Source organism: Apis laboriosa, unplaced genomic scaffold, assembly GCF_014066325.1.
Source record: "Apis laboriosa isolate Shangri-la unplaced genomic scaffold, ASM1406632v1 scaffold38_cov145, whole genome shotgun sequence".
Taxonomy (NCBI): domain Eukaryota; kingdom Metazoa; phylum Arthropoda; class Insecta; order Hymenoptera; family Apidae; genus Apis; species Apis laboriosa.
In genome coordinates this window covers 2,833,378-2,851,973 of record NW_025223092.1, presented here as the reverse complement: position 1 = coordinate 2,851,973, position 18,596 = coordinate 2,833,378, and the positions used below count along the sequence as shown (strand labels likewise).

Genomic DNA, 18,596 nt, shown 5'->3' with positions numbered 1-18,596 from the left:
CCCTCACGCTCGCAACTGAAATTTTCACTTTGCGATCATCGCAAGCCGAACTTGATTTGCTCTAATTTTCGAATTTGCTCGATTCTCACCTGGAGGGAATATACATATCGATAAATCGTGTTCCTCATCTAGATCTAAGCTGAGAGCGGACACGAAAACAACGTTCGATCGGGAACAGGGACAGTTTTTCGAGTGCGCTCTTTATAGTGTGTCTTTTAATTGCACCAAAAAAATATTCAAGTGTATTTTTTTTTTCGTGGTGGCGTCTAATGAACATTTTTATTTAAGATCGTTATTCTTGTTTCTTTTATAAAGTTTTTATAAAATCTTTCGATTCAGAAAGTTGTTTTTACTGTCCTTTGGTAGTCACTCCAGTTCTCCATTTTTTTAACTGAAAACGAAGTTTTTGGTAAAGATTGTTGAAAAAAAAAACATCGACGTTTGGCCATTTATCAGTTAATAAACGTTCAGTAGAAAAGAATCGAGGATTTTGTCGTGTGGCCTGTTTAGAAAAGTGTTTACAACGGTGGAGACAACGATAGCTGTGATATTCCCAAAGCATCCCTTTTAGGGGGCCTCTGTTATGGAAACCTGCGTTCTGATACCCAAAGAATTTTCATTGGCACTTGCGAACGATCGATCAAACTATAAAGGTCTCTTCAAAAATGATTCAGGAAGTTTAGTTACGGACGTAAGAATATCCGTATGGTCCAACGTGCTTATTCCGGCGGGGACGTTGATCTACCCCTTTCAGGGATCCATCCGATTCGACAAAATCGACCTTTACTCCCTTTTAGATGACAATGATGTAAGTAATGGTTTTATTTTGGATCTTCGTCTAATTTTTGCAATTTTTCCATTAATTTTTTCTTTGAAATTTATTTAAATATCTTATTTGATATCTTGAATATTCTTTTAATTTTAAAAAAACACGATCAATATTATTCGTAATATTTTGTAATTTTATTTTTAATTAATATATGGTATTTCAATAATTTTTAATTAAATTGAGATTTGTAACTCCATGATTGAGAACATGTAGGTGGAAATTCCAATTTCATTTAGTTTTAGTTGTAGAAAGCATACTGTATCGATTTACAATTTATTTTAACGCTTGAACAGTTTCATAACAAGTTTCATACATTTTTGATACTATCAATAAACTTTTTTGATAAAATAACTGATTAAGGATCAAGTTAAGACGTTTAATTTACAATTTTTTTCCATTCAATCAACATTATTGAAATTCGTATCTTAATATTGTAATTATGAACGAAAATTACTGAGAACATACAGGTGTATGTGATAAAATTAACCCATTAAGGGTCAACGTTGCGTTAAAGCAACGTTTTATTCGTGATTTTTTTTTTCAATCAATTTACGTTATTAAACATTATTTTTTTAGCGTTTTTTTTTTTAATAAGAGAGAACTCTAAGAGATTTACTTATGTCTTTTCATGAATTTAATATTTAATTTTATTTTATATAACAATGACATTATTATATGATATAAAAATCAATTTTTCATTTTCATCATATAAAATATAAAATATAATTCAAAATTTTAAAGCATTTAATTAAGTATATAAATAAAATAGATATTTTTATGATTATATGTAATTATAAAATTAACCCATTATCAGCAATATCAATTAAGTGTTACGGGGGTGGATAAGATATAGGATATATTAAATGAAATATATTAATATGGAATGGACTTAATATCATAATTATAAATTAATTTAAAACAAGGTGATATTATTAAAACATATTTTGAAAATTCTATGTTTCCTTCTTAATCGAAAATTTATGCAGTGAGATTTGTACTAATATTTTATTTTCTTATTTAAATTATTTTGTTATATGATAATTTTATTGTTAACAATTATGAGTTTTGAATATATAAAATATATATCTTAAATATATATCTTTATTATAAATTCTATAACAAATGAAATTTTAAAAAAAATATTTATTATAATTCACCATAAATACATAACATACATAACTTTATAAATAAAAGCATAAATATCGGTTACAAATAAAAAAATCTAAATCAAATTGTTTTAATTAATTTTTAAATGCTTTAAAACACAGATATTCATTTTAGCGCAAGTTACACGTGAGGAAATTTACTAATTATATTTATCACAAATTATATTAATGTTTAATTACATATTTAATCTTATGACATCTAATATTAGAAATATAAATAAAGTAAATAGAAATAATGTATTCTTTAATTAGATATTACAATTTTCATTAACATTTATGTAAAATTTGTCCAATTATTTTAATATATCTATTATTAAGTAAATCGTTGTATCTTAATAATAATGCAATTTCTTTATTGACTTTAATATTAAAGTATTATGCATTCTGTATGTAAATATTTTATACATAAATAATTATAAATATTATAATTAAAATAATAGAATGTAAATAAATGAAGGAATATAGCTATAATCATATTTCTATTTCAATAAAAGTTAATATTAATCTTATAAAATTCATCTTCATGATTTTAGTAAAAAAAAAGTAAGTAGAAGATGAATAAAAAGAGGAAAATGATCCATAAATGATTATATCAAATATAAAAATGCGAAATGCATGAACGTGAATATTATATATAATATAAATAGTATACATGAACATGAATTATTCAAAAACTAATATTCATATTTATAGTTAATTTATTTTTATCCATTTAATTAACTAATGTTAAAAATATAATACTAAAATTCACTTTATTATTATAATCTTTAAATAGGAAATTTATAATATTACATATTTATTCGATAATATTTTTTATAAATATTTTTATAAATTATTAATGTAATTATAATTCTAATTTAAAATATATATACTATTAAAAATGTTCATAATTTCGTCTTTACATTCAATATAAAAAAAATCAAAAATCATATAGAATATTTTATACAGACAGTTACAGTTACAGTTACAACAGTTCTAATGGTTATTTTCACAATGTTTTAAAGCAAGTTTTTCATAACTGCGATTTATTTCAGATCAGACGCGAATATGGCTGCTACGATGAAGTCTTCTTTTCAAATTACAGCCTTAACAAGCGTCAGTGCAATTGGATAAGATTCCTTCGTATCGTTCAGTCTTATGACGAACAAGTAAACTTAATTGGTACCAAAGTGAAAGGTAAGCTAATACATGTTAAAAAAAATGGAATAAGTTGTGAGAATTAAAATATTACAGCAAATGATAGTGTACATCCGTTTCAATCCTGATAAATATTTTTCATACAAATTATTAGCTTCGTTTTAAAATGACTCCTGGAAATATTACTTAGTTAATTTTTAATATTTTAAATTATTATCACGAATGACAATTTTTTATCTAAAATTTCCTTTGAATAAATATATTACGTTAATTATAATTATTATAAATTTTAATGCAAAATAATAATTATATTTTATCGAATACTTAATACTAAAAATATAATTTAAAGAAATTTTTTCCCTTTATTTTTCATTAATGTAAATTAATAACAGTTCTTAAATTTTTTCTGTTCATATGGTGCAGGGGATCCGATCTTTGAAGTAATAAAAGATGTTCAACCGGATACAGAATTAGTAGCTTGGTTTCTTCCTACAGCAGAACAAGATTTCGTCTTTATACCACACGACATGTGTTCGAGGTCTGCTCTGTACAGATGCACGATTGACTCCATTTTAGATGGTGAGTTGTTCAAAATTACCTTAAATAATTATTACGAAAATCGATATAAAATTTTATAAGCGAATAAAGTCTTAATATATACAATGTTGTGCGTAATTTAAAGTTTTTGGCTTCAAGATATCTCAAAAATAATCAGTATTTATTAATTATTTACTTCATATCGATTATTTTAAGTAAAAAGTTTAATTCAAAAAAAGTGTTAAGTCTAAATAATTCTGCATTTTTTGAAAATCCAATCGAAGAAAATTAATATGCATAAGTTGTATCCAACTACTACAGAGAATTAAAAGACAACCACATAAAACATCTTCGTGCTACTTAGATTATTACTTCGATTAAAGACTTTCATCTTGAAGCAAATTACACTAATTGACCTTCTATCTTGAATTTCTCGACCCAATGATATAAGTTAGAAAATTCGATCAGCAGTCACCCTATTAAGAAACATTAATTTGCATAACACGTAAAATTGCTTCAATTTATCATTAAAAAAAATAAAAAAAAGAAACTTACTCGAAAGAGCATCGAGCCACGTTTCGCGTGTTTGAGAAAAATAAAAAAATAAAAAAAAGACCGAAAGCCGTAGCGGATGGCAAAGCTGCTGCGGGACCGTGCCGATTGAAATCTTGGCCGGGTGCAATCGCGTTAATCGGCGCAATCGCGAGCCAATCGAAAAAGAAAGGAAAGAAAGTTGGCTAACAAATCTGAAATGCAAATATAAGCCGGTATTTTTGTCGGCTGGATCACAAGGTGCTCGTTCGTTCGCTCATGATTCAAATGCGCAGACCCCCGCGCTTACCGGGGGATATAAAAGACAGTACAATGCCGGCGAACCTTCAATTCCGAAGAGGAGGGCTTGCCGACCGAAGAAGAGAATCGCAGAGGATAAAATGGGGGACCGTGTGGGGGATGGTTACAGCCGCGATATTTGCTAGGAGATCTGGCCTTGAAAGAAACCGAGAAAATGGATAATATTATATCGGATAAGATATCGTGTTGGTGGTATACAATGGCGGATAAAGGAAGGTTTAGCGTTGTCATTTGTATATGCGAATGTTAATACGTTTAGTAGAATTTCTAGGATCCATATTATATAGGGAGACATAGATCAAATATAAGAAATGTTTAAAATATTATATATGATATTTCGAAAAAAAAATAATAAATTAAAATATAACTGGAAAAAGAATAAATTTATTATACATAAAATAAAATAAAAGATTATGTATCCTTTTGTAATATTAAGGATAAGATAAAGATCTATATTTTTGAAAAAATTAATTATTAATAACAAAAATATAATTTTTTTTTTATATTTATACATATATAAAACTTATTTAGTCAATATAAAAAATAATACAAATCATTTTTTATAGAAATTAATATAAAAACTTAATATATTTATATGGAAAATTTTTTAAAATAGATTTTAAATGTTGAAAAAAATACAGATTGTTTTTTTAAATTCTTCATCTCTTATAATTAGAAATAAAACTGATCGACTCGATTTTCTGAAAAATTCTTCATTTTAATATATTTTTCAGAAATCAAATGATGGAGTTGATCAGTTCTGCATGGCTGGTATAATAAAATTTTAAAAATAATATTTAATAACCAGATTTTGTGTTTAAGAATCCCCATTAGACTTATCCATGGCATTGCTCTCTCATCATTCGTCGTCAACTATCTCGCATCCTTATTACGAGGTGGATGAATACGAATCAACATCCGAGGAGTCCTCGTCATCGACGTTGTCCTTGACAGGAGATCATTTAGATTGCAGTATTTTAACGACAATTAAAAGAGGAGAGAGGGTTCTTTTGCCATGTGAAGTTTGTGGGAAGTCTTTCGACCGACCTTCTCTCCTGAAACGTCATATGAGAACGCATACAGGTGAGTGAAATATAATCATTTTCAACACTTGCTATTAGAATTCGCTTTTTGCCTTACAATTTTCTTAAAAAAAAAAAAAAAGAAAAGATAATGAAAATTTTGATAAATCCTAATACTTGAAATTTTAATCTTTAATTGTTATTAAGTATTTTTAAACATAAGCTTGTCCTTATCTAACATATTCTAAATAATTCAATAACTTAATCAAATTATTTATTATAAAAGTAAATGAAAATTTATATCTTATTTTAAAAAATTAATTGATTTTGCAGTAACTGGATCTTATTTTGTTTCTTAATTTTTGTAATGTATTATATTTATAAATGTAATAATATCTAATCTATCAAAATATTTTTTCTATATCTATCAGATTAGAAAGAGATTTAATTGATGAATTTAAACAGACGAACTTTTAAGAAATTTTAAGATATTTCGTACAATTTAAATTGTTGACCATTAGTTCAAGTAATTTAATCAAATTGTTAAATTGAAGGAGAGAAACCGCATGTTTGTATGGTGTGCAACAAGGGTTTCTCAACATCGAGTTCGCTGAATACGCACAAACGAATCCATAGCGGTGAAAAACCTCATCAGTGTCTTGTTTGTGGTAAGAAGTTTACAGCCTCCTCCAATCTCTATTATCATCGTATGACTCATATCAAGGTAAGTTTCAAATACCTGAAGAATTCGCTAAAATACGACAAATTAATATTGATTGTAACTGAAATCAAAATGAATTTATTGATCTAATGTGATCTTGAAATTATTTTAAACTTACTTAGATACATTGATTCGATCGGGCAAATTAATTTCCTAAATTTATGACTATTTCTCTTACATAAACTGATATATGACCGTTTGAACCATTTCATTATCTTCTCTATAATAAATTTCTTTTCTAAATAGAGTAAAATTCGAAATACGTATATTTATCATCTATTTTAATAGATGATTTTCTTCTTTTAAAATTAATTATTTCTATTTACAATTAATATTTTAATTGCTGAAGAAACTTTCATATTAAACTGTCGATGAATTCTTATTAAACTCTATCATCTGATCACAGAAATATCAACATCTGAGAACGCAGTTAACTTAAAATTTATAGAATATAGAAAAGAAAAAGAAGAAGAAGAAGAAGAAAAAAAGGCAAATCGAGAATCGACGCATATCGAATCTCTCGAAGAAGTTTATCTTTATTTTATCCTCGGTTATCCCAGTCGGGTGTAAGATCTGGTAGCGATCGGGAAAATGCAGGAAACCGGTACGCGGAGCGGTAACGCGAGGCGCGAGTGGTAAAAGATCGGTCGAAGTTTTTATTTATCAGAGCGGAAACCCCCATATGAGTTTCTCTAATCCAGCGAAGTAATGATATCTCGGGAGCCATATAGGTTGCTCTTGCCATCAGCTACTGTAATTGGTCCATTACTCGCTACTGCTTGGAATGCAATCCAATTAGGGAGACGGAGAATATACCCAGAGGCAGCAGACTCTTCTGGTTCTCTCTTCGATCTTATGTTAACATCGCTTTCCAACTCTATCTCCCGTCTACCTTTTGCCCACAGTTACTTACACTATCTTCCCTGACATCTTTCTTCTTCGTCTTCCTACTGTCTTCCATTCGCGTCCCTCTTCCATTCTATTCATTCTCGTGTGCCCGCTACAACTTTTACGCTCATCACATTTACCCTTGCTCGCCACCTTTTCATCGTGTTTTCGCGAGACCATGACGCGTTCTTTTATTCCCGTTCGACGAGCCGATCGAGCCGGGATAACGAATATATCGACGATAATTTTCGTGTTCAAATTTTTTCTTTTATCATATAGAATTGGGGGACATAGGTAGAAATAGGATAATCTGATATCGTGAGTTCCTTTATTCTTTCAAAGTTAACAGTTTTTAATTTCAATTTTTACAATAATGAACAGCAATTACTTTTTTATATAAATTTCTCTGTAATCATTGCCGTTTATTATATTTCTATCTATTACAATTGTTATTTCATTATTTTTATATCTGTATAACATTTCGTAAATTTTTACATATTTTCTGTAAGTTGATGAAATAAAAATAACTTTAGAATTTTATTTTTTATTTAATTAGTAATTTGTACTATAGAAGAAAGTTTCTAATTTTTGTGCTAATATCATTAAAAATAAATATATTAGTTTATTTGTGAATTTTTTCTTTGAGATTTTGTAATATCGACATGTAGATGTACTTTTTTTTTTTAAGATTTAAATATAAATATTATTAACGAATACTTGCAAGTGATGAGTAAATAGTACATTAATGTGAAAAATTGAATGGTACTTTTTTTTTATTATTTATAAATTTATGCTTAATAAATATATAATGGATTGCAATGCATTTTATTTTGAAAGCATATTTTTATATAATAGAAATATATTTTTTTAAACAGATTATTTTACTGTTATGCATAAAATCAAGAAAGATTTCAAAAGATAAAATTTTTAAATTTACATCTGAAAAACAATGCAATTTCATTTTATTCACTATTATTAAAATTTGGACATCGAATTGTTTACTACTAATAACAACAGATATTTAATATTAGCATTTACTTAGGCAGTAATTATTAAATATAATTCTTTAATAACTTTTTAAAAATAAAATATTTATAATTATACTATATAATAGCCATAATAACAATTACTTTTAATATGTTAAAAATCATAGTTAAACGAAATAAAAGTTTATTATAATTTTGAAATTACATCGTTTTATAAAAAATTTTAAAAAATAATGATTTGTTTCAATTTAAAACTCGCAGTAAAGAATGCTTTCACTCTTATGTTTCAGGAAAAACCACACAAATGTTCACAATGCTCTAAATCTTTCCCAACACCGGGAGATCTTAAGAGTCATATGTACGTGCATAATGGACTATGGCCATTTAGGTGCCATATTTGTAGCCGTGGTTTCAGTAAACCAACCAATCTTAAAAACCATATGTTACTACACCTTGGCAGATGTTCGAACAAGAAGATTGTCAAATCCATTTCAGACTACTGACCAACCGATAATGCCTCCTCAATAATTTAGAAAATCTATGGAGAAATCTAAATTTCGGAAAAATTTACAAAAAATAGAAATTAAAATTAAATCTCCCTATTTATATTGCTATTTGAAAAAACTCATGTAGAGTTTGACACACAGTACAATTTGACAATTACACTTTAATCTTGTTATTAACTCTTCAATTGCTCATTACATTCAGGTAAAATAGTATGTACGTATGCCATATGATTCATGTCCGTTAACTTTATATCTTATTTAGTTCAATTAATTGAATGTTATTTTTATAAAATTTCTTTATTGCTCCTCGAAGTTAATTAATACTGTTTACAAAGTGTTACGTTAATTATTGTAGCGAATGAATCGTTATAAGATAGATCTATGTAGGTATGTAAGAGAAATCACATGAATTTTGAGTGAAATGTTTTTTCTTATAATATAAGAGATTTGAGAAATATACATTGAGGAATAATCTTAAATGCGTCGTTTTGTGTTTTTTGTACGCATATATTATTAATTAAAAAGATCTAAATGAAAGTAGGAAAAAGTTACATCCTTACATCGAATGTTTACGGGTTCATGAATTTTCATCGTTTGATTTCGTTTCATATCGATTTGATGAAAAGAAATAATTATTTTTCTTACTTGTCCTGGTTATATTTGTTTTGCAATTATGATAAATGATTCTGTACATCTTCAATAAATTATGTAACGTTAAAATAAATTTTATCTTCTTAGATTTCATTATAACAGAAGAAAAATCAATATCTAAATGAATAAAATTAGTTCTTTTTCTTTTCGCTTATCTTTGGTTCATATTTCATTTCTATCTTTTGTATTACAATTTTATACGAATTTTATATATATTATTAATTATTTGTATTGCAGAAGAAAGAGATATAAATAATTAAAATGAAAACTTTATGAACTCAATGTATAAAGAAAAATATAATTTTTTAAAACATAAATCATAATAATTATAATTTTTAATTTTAATTATATCTATAAAAAAATATCAAATATCCTTATTTTATAAAAAAAATCATAACATTTCTAAAATAAAAAATTATATATTTAATATATTAATATTCTTTTTAACAATGCTAGAATTTATCACTTTCATTCATTTAGATTTGATTTCCAATTTGAAACATACCATTTTCTTATAATATTTAGTCAATATACAAAATAATGCGAAAATATATTTCTCCTAAGATATCAATAAACGGAACACAATTTGGAGATTCAGGTATAACTTTTGTGTATGGAATTTCTTCACAAGTGGATCATTTTCATTATTTACAACTACAGACTACAGATCCACCACTGATAAGACCAGCTTTTGTATCAGTAGGTACTTGTTTCTGGAAACAATCATCCAAAAATTGAGCCATTGATAAATAAAGATGACCTTTAACTCCTGCTAATGAATGACTCACATCTGGATATACCTAAAAGTGAATGATAATTTATATATTCATCTTAGTAATAGATGTACATCTATTGTAATACATTTTTGTTGAATATATCTTCGTGATAATATGTATAATATGTATGATACGTTAAAATTATTTAACAAATTATTACAATTATAAATTAATTGTTAATACCTGTTGTCGAAAAAGAATGCCTTTTTTCGCAAGATGACGCGCAAGTGCCATGGATTGTTGAAATTGGACGTTATCATCTGCAGTGCCATGCACTAAATAAAACATTTTATTTCGTAAATGTTCCACTTTATCGTATACATCTGATTCAGCGTATCCTTTATAATTTGATACAACATCTGGTAAACCCATGTATCTTTCAGCATATGCAGAATCTGTTTCAAAATTAAATCAATTAAAATAATTTCATTTTAATGAAATTATAAAAATTCAAAATAAAATGGAATTGGACATTGTACCATGAAGTTTCCATGAAACAACAGGAGCTACACTTATACCACATTCAAAAACATTTTGCTCAGGATGCGCCAGCGCAAGAGCAGCTACGAAACCCCCATAACTCCAACCCCAAACAGCGACTCGTTGCTTATCCACGAAATGTAACGAATCTCGTAAATATCTAGAAATTTTTAATTTTTAGACAATAAATATTAAAAATGTAGACTACAGTAGAATTTATTATACTCACTCAGTTACTTCAAGTTGATCGGCAACTTCCACAGAGCCAAGTCTGTAATAAACTTCATGAAGAAATTTATAGCCTTGACCTCCACTACCTCTGCCATCAATTTGTGCAACAATCATATTTTTTCTACTAGCTAAATAAGTATTCCAATCAATCTTGAACATTTCTGTTACTAATTGTGAACCTGGCGCACCATATCTAAGAATATAAATATTTCAAAAGTTGTATTTTTTCCAAAAATAATATTAATATTGTATCTATAATAAATATTTTATAATAATTGAATATTATATTTAAAAACGTACTTACACTTGTACGATTAAGGGATATCGTGTGATTTCATCTTCTCTTAATCCTGGCGGTAAATACAATTTTACTTGTGCATTATATCCACCACTTATTTGAACAGGAAATGTTTTGACTTGAGGAAGTGCAAGTTTGGCAATTCGTTCCTAAAATAAATCTTTAATTTTATATATACTATTTTTTATACTATAATTTTTATTATTTTATGCTATAAAAATATATATTTCAAAGCATACAAAATTTTATTTTAAGTCAAACATAAAAGTTATTATAACTTACACGTAATAATGTATTATTCTGTAAGACATAGATAAGATGTGGCATTGGAAAATCAGTTTTATATAAAGTAACAGTGGGTATACCAGGTCCATAACATTCCAAAACGAAATAATCAGTACCAATCGGTGAAAAAATCGCATTGTGATATTGACAAGGTTGATCAGTAAATTCTGAAAATGAAAGAAATACATATGTAAATATCATTGCAATTATATTAAACAATAACTAATTTTTTTCTGTGAAAAGCATTTACTTGGTGCAGTGTATGCTTTTGATTTCTGTTTCTTTGTAACATTTTCTTTTGGTTGTCCCTCAACTTTTACATTTTCTGTTTGTGTTTCATAATGATCACGTATGTAATTATTGTCAGACAAGGAACTGTAATGACTAGATGAAGCTGTTCTATGTTCCTTTCGATATCCATCTGACATTTCCGTGCAAGTAACACAAAAAGCAGGATGTAGAGATGAACCCACATGTGGTAACAATGAACTCACATAATAAAGATGTCTTTGTCCTGGTTGCATAGGTGGAATACCTATAAAATATCTATGTAAAAGAACTAGATTAGATTCAAAGAAAAATATTAAATGACACATTTAATTTTATTAAGAAATTAATGTTTAATAGATAATAAAAAATTTATTACTCACATAGTATTATTAGGTTCATCCCATGCTACTATTTGTGCAACTTCAAATTTTCCATGAGTGAGTGGAACAACTAATCTTCGAGCAACATTCACCCAAACAATATGTTTGTAATACCCAGCTGGACCATCTTTAACTGGAGTTATAGCAATGTAACTACTGCCATTTGCTGAAAAAATAGGTGATTCTGGAGGAGTATCTACCCAACCACGATCTTCAGCTACTATTCTTTGAATTTCCTACGTGAAATGGTCAAAATTATTTCATATAAATAAAAAAATAATTTAAATAATTGAAACAATTGAAATATACCTGACAATGCCATAATGGACTCTTGCAATTAGTCACAACAGAAAGATTTTGTGCACGTGTCAACCATGTTATACAAACTTCTGTTGAAGATACCCACGAAGCCGTTGTAAAGTAATGTTCTCTGTTAATAAATATAAATAACAATAATGTTTATAGCTAATATTATGTGTATCAGCTAATATTATATATATAATAATTAATTTATTTTATATTAATACTTTTAATTGAAGCAATTTTTATGATATTCAGTAGCAATTAAATCTATAAGAATGCAATTTAATGCTATTACTACCAATAGCAGATTATATCTATGCATAAACTTAATTATTTTATCTAATAAAATAATGAATTATTTAATCTTAATTATTTTAATGATAAGAAGAAAACATATAAAATTATTAATGATTATTTTAATGGCCTAAAATTCTCTTAATTAATTATTTTTTTAATTATAAAAGCTATGTTATATTTTTAAAAATAGCAAAAAAAAAGAAAATAAATAAAAAAAAATATCTATAATGCATACTAAAATAATTTGTAAATTAAAATCGCTAAAATTGTTTATACTAAAATATGAAATAAAATATTTTCTACATCATTATCGGAATTAAAATGAGATGATTTCTAAAATTAATTTTTTAAAAACTTTTCAAATATTAAATATATTAGATGCATAAAATATTTAATATTTGTAAATATTTTATGATAAATGTATAAAAAGTTCGTAAATAAGAAATATGAAAAATAATAAATAATTTTACAATTTTAAGAATTAATTTTAATTTTAAGAATTTTTACGTATTTAATGAAATCATGATTTGTTAAAAAAAAAATTTTAATCTCACTTCAAACTTTATCTAAAATTAAACTGCGTGAATTTAATTTTAAAAATATTTTCAAATTTGTCTAAAAAAAATTGATATTAATATCAAATCAATATTTTTCAAAATAATAACATTTATTTATCATCTATATTATAAATTAAAAATAAATTCGTATTTTAAAAAAAAAAGATCATGAAATTTACTTATGAATATTAAACTATTTATATAAAAATTACAAATTATATTATAAATATTAAAAAAATTATTTAATAAATACAAGAATTAAATATATTTATACAAAAACTAATATATTACACATATTATTAAAAATTTATTTTTAAATTATACAATATTCTTAAAAACCAGCTCATTTTAAACCAAGCTATTCCTCATGTATATCTTAAAGTATCTTGCCGAAAAATGATATGCTTTCTCTTTTGAAGTACCTTGAGAGTGTCACCACAGAAACATCTAAATGTTTCTTGTAAAAAACAACAAAGTGCAATCTCTATTCAAGATATTTTCAGTTTTGTTCATTCTTAATTTTTTTTTTTTTTTTTTTGTTAAGACGAATAATTATACCTAATGAGGAAAAATTAATAAGAGAAAATTTGTTCAAGCACTCCATATTCCAAACTTTATAAATAAACTCACACATGCTCGATGATAGGTGGCGGTTTCACTACCTTCGTATGAATGTTTTTTGGATCTGCCAAGTCTGCTACATACAGTCGCACTACAGGATTTGGTGTTCCTGGCTATAAAATGAAAATCAATATTATATAATTTTAAATCCATTAATAATTATTATATAGAAGAAAAAAATAAAATAAAATTTTATTTTTATTTTAAATTTTATTATATATTTTAATTATATAATATTTATTTTAATTATATAATACAAATATCATACATATATAAAATATTATTAAACATGGAAATTTTCGAAAAATTAATTGATATTTGAATTATAAATATTTTAAGATTATTTAAGATATAATAAATATAATTATTACCTTAGGATATCGTAAGGATCGTATATCAGGATACAATGCTTTATTTCCTTCTCCAAACCAAGATATGTGCATTTCCTCAACAAGAGAATCATTGAAAGAAGCATATAACATCATATGGCCATCTGATGACATCCAAATAGCTTCTGCACGATGCAAAATTTCTTCTATAAATTTATAAAAATTTATATGTAAAAATTTCTTATACATTTGTCAAAAACGTAAATTATTTCAATTATTTTACCTTCATATAGCCAATCCGGTAAACCATTTGATAAAATACCAGGTATTGCTGTATCAGTAACACGATATCCTGTATTACTTTTAGGACTTGTTATATAATAAATATCATAATCTTGAACCATAACCAGACCATGATCTCGTGGAGTCCATTGTGCCAACAAAAGATAAGGGTGAATTTCTTTCTCAGGATGTGGAGTCAATGCTATAGTTTCTCTATAATAATAAAATAATTCTAATGATAAATCTAATGATAAATCTAATAATAATTAATTAATTTTATTAATAAAAATACAAAATTATTGTATTAAATTAAAATAATTGTTTAAATTGTATTTCACTAACCGTGTTTTTACGTCATAAATTGTATATTGTGCTAAATACGAGTATCGGAAGAGTTTCTTCACATTATGCGCAAGGAGCAAATAATTACGATCCGGTGACAATGAGAACTTGGCAGGATTCAGTGTTCTCTGTATGCAAAATACTTCTTAATGTTCTGTTTTGCTAAAAAGCCTAAGTGTAAATATATAAATATTCTCTAATAAATATAATTTTCTATGCCTTTACATAAAAAATTTATACATACATACCTATATTTAAAAAGTATATATTTTTGTTTATATTATATTATCTACATTATATTAAAAATATTTAAACAATGAATTTGAACTTACAAAAGTTTCATTAGACATTAAACTGTAGGAAGTGATGTTTTTGGAAGAAACGTGCAATAGCGAAATTCCACCCCACACATCTCGATAGCAAATATGCTGTCTGCTTACCCATGATCCATTGAAGAAAAGAGGTGTTAATTCTCCAGAAAGTACCTATAAAATAGATATTTATTTTATTAAAGTATTTTTTAAATATTTATTTAGTTTATATTTTGTTATTGCTATAATAATAATTATTATAAAAGTATTAATTATTTGAGAAAAATTGATAAATTTAATAACAACGATAGAAATTAAGAAATATTAAGAAATAAAAAAAATTATCAAGTCATAAATGATAATATCTGAAAATTAAAAGTAAAGAAAATATTATATAATAAGCATTAATAAATAATAGCATTAATAGCATTAATAGCATTAATAAAGATCTCTGAAATTCTAATTTCAAGCAATTNATATATAACTTATATATATAAAATTATAAATAATTATAAACATAATTATAAACATAATATAATAATTATAAACATAATTAAATGAAATTTCAATATATATGTGAAAAAATATATTTAATATTATTTATTTATAAATTATAAATAATAAATATTATGAATTTTGATAAAGAAAATATTTTTATGATAACAAAAAAATATGAGCAAAAATATGAAATAAAATAGTTATCTATCTAATTATCATTAGAGGAAATGAGTATAATTATAGGTCAAGAGATCTTAAGATTTTTCTTAGTCAGAAAAGTCTAGAATCAAATTGATTGCGGCAAATGAAGAGTGAACAACAGATGAAAGAAGCACTCATAAAAGCGAGCAATACATATTTCAACAGAATATAAGATATTCTGTATAAAAAGAATTGAAAAGCTTCTTATATGGCCTTGGATTAGCTGAGTAGACATAAATATAAATAAAATTTGCATTTCATTTAATATTAGATTCTTGAATATGGTAATTTCAATTGTTCTCGTTTTTTTTTCTTTTTTATTATTCTGGTAATCTTCAATCTTTTGATATAATGATTTTTTTTAAATTATGTAATGTTTATAAAATTAATGTAAATTAAAATATATAATATATATAAATAAATAAATATTATATAAAATTTGATATTTGCAAATATTTATAAATATTTGTTAAGAAATTATGAACTAGTCATCTTTGAATTTTAATTTGTATTAATTATGGTAAAAATATTAAATAAATAAAATATTTGATATTTAATATAATTTATATTTATTTTTATATTTATTTTTATATTAATATTTATTTTTCTACACACATAAAATAATAATAATGAAGAACTTATGAATATAAAATATATTTATCGTAGAATTATATAGATACACTAAAAAAAACATAAGTCAAATAATTAATATCATACAGCAAAAATTTATTTATCTGAATTTCATATATTGAAATAAAATTCATCAATTAGTGTTTGATTAAATGAATTTTACTTGATTTAATTTTTTTTTCACTTAAAGAATTAAATTAAAAATTATAGACAATGAATAAATGAATTTCAATTATTTGTTGCCTGAGTAATTAAATGGAGAATTTAATAGAACATAGTAAATATAATAATGTAATAAATATTATAATAAAAATAAATTGCATTGTTTACCTCAGAAAGTCTTATTCTAGCACCTCGTACTCTGGGACCCTCATCTGGGGGTGTTAATAATGCAACTGATGTCACAATTAAAGTTAGAACAGCAACGATCACAAGCAGAGCTATCAATATCCCACGCCAATTCCTTTGATTTGGATTCGCTGACATTAGCTCCTATCACAAAGGTACTTACTAACGCCAGAGTCAAATAATTATATTTATATAGATATATAAATTTTATAATTATTTTTATTTTATATTTTATTCTTTACCTTATTTTATTTTTTTGTGTTTCTTTAATTTTTATCCTTATTTAATTTATTTTATATTTGATTAAGTTTTTTTAATATTCTAATAAGTAATAATTGCAAAAAAAATTAGAAATTTAGAATAGAAATATTATTATGTATTTTATGTATTTAATAATCATACTTTATAAATTATTATTAAAATATTTTTTAAATATTTTTTATTATCGAAATATAATTTAATAAACTTAATATTCAATAACAAAAAAAAATTTAAAATATTAAAAATTATTTATAATATATAATTTAAATATATATAATGTTATATAATAATAATAATTAATTTAAATATATAATAATATTATATATATAATAATATATTTTTTATAATATATAATTATATTTATATATTATATATAATATATATTTTGATAAAGAGTAATCTTAAATATCTTAAAATTTTGAAATTTTTAAGAACAAATTTTCTTATAATATGTTGTTTTATTCTAGAATATTTTTTTAGAAAATCGAATTATTGATCGTTTTATACTTTATTATAGATACATTATGTATATTTCTTAAATGGAAGTAATATTATAAAATGAAAAATAAAAAATTTCTAATATATATAATATATAATAATATATTAATATATATTATATATACAGATTCTATGTTTGTTATAACAAATTATAATAATATTATATTTGTATATAAGAACATCATACATGAAAAATTATTTTATACATTATTTTACAAAAAAATAAAATCTAAAATTATAAAAGTTCTAAATAATCATTACAATATTGTTAAATATGATACAACAAATTTTAAATATAGCTATTGAAAAAAGTTAGTATCTATTGATTAAAATTCATTGATTAATATAATTAATTTTAGATTATGTATATCAGTAGGTCAATGTTAATCTTTTTTATATATATATATCTTTATTATTGTAAATTAATTTATATAAAATGATAGGATAAAATAATATAAAATGAATATTATTAAATTATTAAATTAACAAAAAAGATGTAATAAGATATAATGAAGCATATTAAATTCATTTACATCAATATTTTTTTAAAACAAATGAACAAGAAATCGTTTTTATTATTTGTTTCCTTTATGATAAATCATATTAATGTTATACTACTTACTTTACTATTGCTTTTTATCAGTACATACTACTTCACTGTCGCATTTTCTATAAATACTTTTTTAATAAAATTATAATATTTTTAATAAATATTATGTTAAAAATATCTCAAACAATATATTAAATATTTAATTGTAACAAGAATTGATTTTTTTCTAAAACAAATATAAGTAATATTAAATAATATTAAATAAAATTAAATATATTAAATATATTAAATATTAAAAAAATTTAAGTTTTAAAATATTGAAATAAATCTTTTTTCAATTTTTCAATTTTTCAATTGGTCATTAATAAAAATTGTTATATGTTATATATATATTTTATAATATTAATTTATATCATTCATGTAATAATAAGTAAATATTTCATTATATTATCAAATACATAATTTATTAAATTAAATTAAATATTATAAATTCATATAGTAAATTATAGAATTATTTTTTTGAATTTATTTTTTTATACGAATAAATATGATA

At 24.0% G+C, this 18,596-nt stretch overlaps 2 protein-coding genes across 4 annotated transcripts in view; one reads left to right on the top strand and one right to left on the bottom strand.

The window, feature by feature from the left end:
- The first annotated feature begins 583 nt into the window (after positions 1-583).
- Positions 584-9,380, top strand: LOC122715564 (zinc finger protein 251-like). Its single transcript, XM_043937842.1, has 6 exons — positions 584-808; positions 3,030-3,171; positions 3,556-3,711; positions 5,344-5,604; positions 6,098-6,267; positions 8,429-9,380. Exons 1-6 carry the CDS (start codon positions 584-586, stop codon positions 8,639-8,641), a joined length of 1,167 nt encoding a protein of 388 aa, XP_043793777.1. The 3' UTR covers positions 8,642-9,380.
- Positions 9,381-9,777: 397 nt separating this feature from the next.
- The window catches only part of LOC122715524 (dipeptidyl aminopeptidase-like protein 6), a 9,768-nt gene continuing 949 nt past the window's right edge, over positions 9,778-18,596 (bottom strand). The window contains exons 2-16 of one of the 3 annotated variants that reach the window (XM_043937792.1): positions 16,717-16,896; positions 15,079-15,231; positions 14,747-14,874; positions 14,406-14,617; positions 14,165-14,328; positions 13,803-13,906; positions 12,325-12,445; positions 12,016-12,251; positions 11,616-11,911; positions 11,363-11,532; positions 11,087-11,229; positions 10,781-10,975; positions 10,551-10,711; positions 10,255-10,466; positions 9,778-10,095 (exon numbers count right to left, since the gene is read on the bottom strand). In XM_043937792.1, coding sequence (XP_043793727.1) covers positions 9,940-10,095; positions 10,255-10,466; positions 10,551-10,711; positions 10,781-10,975; positions 11,087-11,229; positions 11,363-11,532; positions 11,616-11,911; positions 12,016-12,251; positions 12,325-12,445; positions 13,803-13,906; positions 14,165-14,328; positions 14,406-14,617; positions 14,747-14,874; positions 15,079-15,231; positions 16,717-16,872 — 2,607 coding nt within the window. In that variant the 5' untranslated portion in view covers positions 16,873-16,896 and the 3' untranslated portion in view covers positions 9,778-9,939. The remainder of the gene's footprint in view (positions 10,096-10,254; positions 10,467-10,550; positions 10,712-10,780; positions 10,976-11,086; positions 11,230-11,362; positions 11,533-11,615; positions 11,912-12,015; positions 12,252-12,324; positions 12,446-13,802; positions 13,907-14,164; positions 14,329-14,405; positions 14,618-14,746; positions 14,875-15,078; positions 15,232-16,716; positions 16,897-18,596) is intronic. The other 2 variants (XM_043937790.1, XM_043937791.1) reach the window with 2 other exon arrangements.